Source organism: Besnoitia besnoiti (genome assembly GCF_002563875.1).
Source record: "Besnoitia besnoiti strain Bb-Ger1 chromosome Unknown contig00156, whole genome shotgun sequence".
Classification (NCBI taxonomy): domain Eukaryota; phylum Apicomplexa; class Conoidasida; order Eucoccidiorida; family Sarcocystidae; genus Besnoitia; species Besnoitia besnoiti.
The window spans coordinates 1-5,569 of NW_021704033.1; the positions used below are offsets into that span (position 1 = coordinate 1).

General features: G+C 37.1%; 1 protein-coding gene across 1 annotated transcript; it reads left to right on the plus strand.

The window, feature by feature from the left end:
* Positions 1-866: 866 nt before the first annotated feature.
* BESB_029670 (cytochrome b6 subfamily protein) lies at positions 867-1,091 on the plus strand (the record flags this gene model as incomplete). Its single annotated transcript, XM_029361635.1, has 1 exon — positions 867-1,091. A coding segment is annotated over one exon (225 nt), but the record flags the coding sequence as incomplete, so codon positions are not given.
* Between the last annotated feature and the right edge of the window lie 4,478 nt (positions 1,092-5,569).

Consider the following 5,569-nt stretch of genomic DNA (forward strand, 5'->3'; position numbering starts at 1 on the left):
AGATACTCTAGATTTAGCATTCATCTACAGCTACGGTAACTGTTGTGTTTAAATAGCGGTTAACCTTTCCTTTTCCTTACGTACTCAGGGCATGCAATACCAATCAGATAACAACTGAAGCTAGACTCCATGTTACACTTACTAAAATGGGATTCCTAGGTTGATATAAACTACCTTTTTCTGGGGAGTATATACTACGAGTTGGACTACTGGTTTAGATCTTGAAGGTCTTTGTTTACCGGATCCAAGTTCTCTTGTGCTTTTCATGACCATCATGTTAAGTGCATTAAGTATAGTGGTATCCAGCGTATATTTGAAAAACCAACATTTGTATACAAGCTGTACGAATATCATGACATTCACTTTGGTAGTCGCCTTCTTAATGTTAGTCTGTACGGAATACTTAGGACATCTCTTTATATTAATGATAATGCATTTGGTAATGGACTTTTCATCTTAACTGGTATACATTTTAGCCATGTTATTGTTGGAGCTATCCTTGTATTCTTCACTCAAAGTATCTATAGTTCTTTAGTTACTTACATGCCTACAAGCTCTATAATGCTAAGCAAATCTAAAGGTATGTTATGCAAGATCTTTACAGAACCATTCACTATTTTATATCTACACTTTGTAGAAACCATGTGGATATTAATCCACATTACATTCTATCTCTAAATCATATAACGGTCGTAAGGTACGCCGGGGATAACAGGTCAGATAATATTGGGAGTTCTAATCCTCGGATTGTATCAGCACCTCCATGTCGGCTCATTACTCCCTTGTTATTGAACAAGATTCAGTTAGGAACGCTAGTTCACCGTCAGATGTAATACGTGAGCTGGGTTAAGAACGTCTGGAGACAGTTTGTTCCCTATCTACCATATTATCTAATTGGTTTAATTTTCTTACAAACGGCTTTTGGTTTGATTGAATTATCGCACCCAGATAACTCCATACCAGTGAACCGGTTTGTAACTCCGCTTCATATCGTACCTGAATGGTACTTTTTAGCATATTATGCGGTGTTAAAAGTAATCCCATCCAAAACCGGTGGTTTGTTAGTATTTATGTTATCAACATGTCAATGAAATATCAACAACGATGAAACTTATTTGGTTAACATAACAACATAGAAGGTAAAGCTGGATTACGTTCAAACTTTACACTGGATACGTTTCAATGTTAACTTACTAAATACCATGGGAGCGAAGAGAATCTAATATGTAACTCCGTTCATGGAAATCAAAAGAGCTTTCACGCTATCTCTAGTGCCTGTCGAGTCGCTCAAGGAAGATTTGATCCTGTATATGATTTAAGGGATGTAAAGGTGCTCAGGGTCTAACCGTCGGGCCATCTGGATCCTCATATTCAAAGATAATTCTATTTAAGAAAGTTTTAGATAAACGACATGTGAAGAGTCGGACCAACTTTCACGCACGACGATAATTACCCGACAAGGATTTACCTACCTTTGGACCGTCATAATACAGCCGCCGTTTACATTTTACTGCACCGGGCAGGGATTATATACTATACCTCTACAGTGGTATTAGCAGTATCTAGTGTTGATGTACAACAGACGCTCCCTTGTTCCACTACCTAACCATAATCTATTGTTCCAGATATTAAGGAATGTACGCTTCATATAACTACACAACGTTATGCCAAGAAGGATACCAGATTACCCTGATTATCTTTGTTATATATTAATACATGGTGTTCAATTGGTTCTATATCCACAATAGTTATCATCTTAACTATGCTCTGCTAATGCACTTAACATGATGGTCATGAAAAGCACAAGAGAACTTGGATCCGGTAAACAAAGACCTTCAAGATCTAAACCAGTAGTCCAACTCGTAGTATATACTCCCCAGAAAAAGGTAGTTTAATATCAACCTAGGAATCCCATTTTAGTAAGTGTAACATGGAGTCTAGCTTCAGTTGTTATCTGATTGGTATTGCATGCCTGTGACTTAGAATATGATTCTTATTAATGGGAGCACAGTTCCCTGGGTATCCAATCCAGTGCTCTGCCTTGGGCATTGAAACTAACCCACAGTTCAACCCTGTATTATAAAATCCAGTAGACTCATGTCCTTGTCGTTTATAAATCTATTAATGCTTGTCAAGTTCCTTGTATCTAGTTAGCTCACTGCGTACTTAGGATCAGACCAAAAGAGTTCACTAATGGTACTAGAAAATAGGAGATCGCGTTAGTTCTTGGGAAAACGACTTCCGAACCACCAATATATATTGGTACAAAGAAGTTACCATATCCTCCGTACAAAGCAGGCATTAAGAACATAAAGATCATAGCTAGGCCATGTATCGTTATTATCACATTATAAGTAGCTATCGTCTCTGTACAAATGATCCGCGATCCAGAACTGTATAACTCAAATCGAATAAACAAAGACATTATAGTTCCTAGAATACTGAAGATGACTCCGGTTATGAGATACAGACAACCAAGTTCTTTATGATTGCAGTACACCACCACCCCACTGGACTGCTTAAGACAGCTAAAAGTGTTGGATTTCAATATCACGGTAATCATGTTTGCTTGGAAGCTGTAGTCATTATAACTATTGATTTAGTATAAGCATAGAACCAATCCGGTAGTAGATATACGATAGTAGCTAATCTACCATATAAGATATAAGTCGCTTGTGGAATAGCACTACCAATAATAATCAAGAAGATCATACTGTATACCCAAATAATTACCCATCCACTGACTACATTTCGAGTCATAAAATGTTGTCGTATCAACATTCGAGTATTCAAAGCTCGAATTTCAGATAAAAGAGCTAAGTTAATGAGAGAGGACATAAATACTAACAAACCACCGGTTTTGGATGGGATTACTTTTAACACCGCATAATATGCTAAAAAGTACCATTCAGGTACGATATGAAGCGGAGTTACAAACCGGTTCACTGGTATGGAGTTATCTGGGTGCGATAATTCAATCAAACCAAAAGCCGTTTGTAAGAAAATTAAACCAATTAGATAATATGGTAGATAGGGAACAAACTGTCTCCAGACGTTCTTAACCCAGCTCACGTATTACATCTGACGGTGAACTAGCGTTCCTAACTGAATCTTGTTCAATAACAAGGGAGTAATGAGCCGACATGGAGGTGCTGATACAATCCGAGGATTAGAACTCCCAATATTATCTGACCTGTTATCCCCGGCGTACCTTACGACCGTTATATGATTTAGAGATAGAATGTAATGTGGATTAATATCCACATGGTTTCTACAAAGTGTAGATATAAATAGTGAATGGTTCTGTAAAGATCTTGCATAACATACCTTTAGATTTGCTTAGCATTATAGAGCTTGTAGGCATGTAAGTAACTAAAGAACTATAGATACTTTGAGTGAAGAATACAAGGATAGCTCCAACAATAACATGGCTAAAATGTATACCAGTTAAGATGAAAAGTCCATTACCAAATGCATTATCATTAATATAAAGAGATAGTCCTAAGTATTCCGTACAGACTAACATTAAGAAGGCGACTACCAAAGTGAATGTCATGATATTCGTACAGCTTGTATACAAATGTTGGTTTTTCAAATATACGCTGGATACCACTATACTTAATGCACTTAACATGATGGTCATGAAAAGCACAAGAGAACTTGGATCCGGTAAACAAAGACCTTCAAGATCTAAACCAGTAGTCCAACTCGTAGTATATACTCCCCAGAAAAAGGTAGTTTATATCAACCTAGGAATCCCATTTTAGTAAGTGTAACATGGAGTCTAGCTTCAGTTGTTATCTGATTGGTATTGCATGCCCTGAGTACGTAAGGAAAAGGAAAGGTTAACCGCTATTTAAACACAACAGTTACCGTAGCTGTAGATGAATGCTAAATCTAGAGTATCTCTCCTAAGACACTGCATAACATATGAATGCTCCTTCCGCCATTCGTTGACTGTGTTTACCACGGGGAATTAGAACAGAATACCAAGTTCTTTGCCTGGAGGTTTGTTACGTTCCGTACAGTTGTAGGTAAAAGGTATGTAGAGACTTAGACTAGCGTTGGAGCACATTGTTTCATTCGATAGTCCACGCTCAATCTTACCATACATAGTACTTTTATGATCCCAGGCTGGTTTAATAAGTCAAAGTTTAGCCGGGAAGTTAGCGTCTAAAATATATAACCGATAGTCTCAACTTAGATGCACAGATGGACATAATTAATCCTTGTACGGTTTGTACCTACTTGACTCCTCAGTTTAAGTTAAGGAGTCCTTTGTTTACAGCTTGTACCGTTACTTTCAGGAGCATACCGTTAAATTCGATGATCTTATGTGTTCACTCAAATCGAATAAACAAAGACATTATAGTTCCTAGAATACTGAAGATGACTCCGGTTATGAGATACAGACAACCAAGTTCTTTATGATTGCAGTACACCACCACCCCACTGGACTGCTTAAGACAGCTAAAAGTGTTGGATTTCAATATCACGGTAATCATGTTTGCTTGGAAGCTGTAGTCATTATAACTATTGATTTAGTATAAGCATAGAACCAATCCGGTAGTAAGATATACGATAGTAGCTAATCTACCATATAAGATATAAGTCGCTTGTGGAATAGCACTACCAATAATAATCAAGAAGATCATACTGTATACCAAATAATTACCCATCCACTGACTACATTTCGAGTCATAAAATGTTGTCGTATCAACATTCGAGTATTCAAAGCTCGAATTTCAGATAAAAGAGCTAAGTTAATGAGAGAGGACATAAATACTAACAAACCACCGGTTTTGGATGGGATTACTTTTAACACCGCATAATATGCTAAAAAGTACCATTCAGGTACGATATGAAGCGGAGTTACAAACCGGTTCACTGGTATGGAGTTATCTGGGTGCGATAATTCAATCAAACCAAAAGCCGTTTGTAAGAAAATTAAACCAATTAGATAATATGGTAGATAGGGAACAAACTGTCTCCAGACGTTCTTAACCCAGCTCACGTATTACATCTGACGGTGAACTAGCGTTCCTAACTGAATCTTGTTCAATAACAAGGGAGTAATGAGCCGACATGGAGGTGCTGATACAATCCGAGGATTAGAACTCCCAATATTATCTGACCTGTTATCCCCGGCGTACCTTACGACCGTTATATGATTTAGAGATAGAATGTAATGTGGATTAATATCCACATGGTTTCTACAAAGTGTAGATATAAAATAGTGAATGGTTCTGTAAAGATCTTGCATAACATACCTTTAGATTTGCTTAGCATTATAGAGCTTGTAGGCATGTAAGTAACTAAAGAACTATAGATACTTTGAGTGAAGAATACAAGGATAGCTCCAACAATAACATGGCTAAAATGTATACCAGTTAAGATGAAAAGTCCATTACCAAATGCATTATCATTAATATAAAGAGATAGTCCTAAGTATTCCGTACAGACTAACATTAAGAAGGCGACTACCAAAGTGAATGTCATGATATTCGTACAGCTTGTATACAAATGTTGGTTTTTCAAATATACGCTGGATACCACTATACTTAATGCA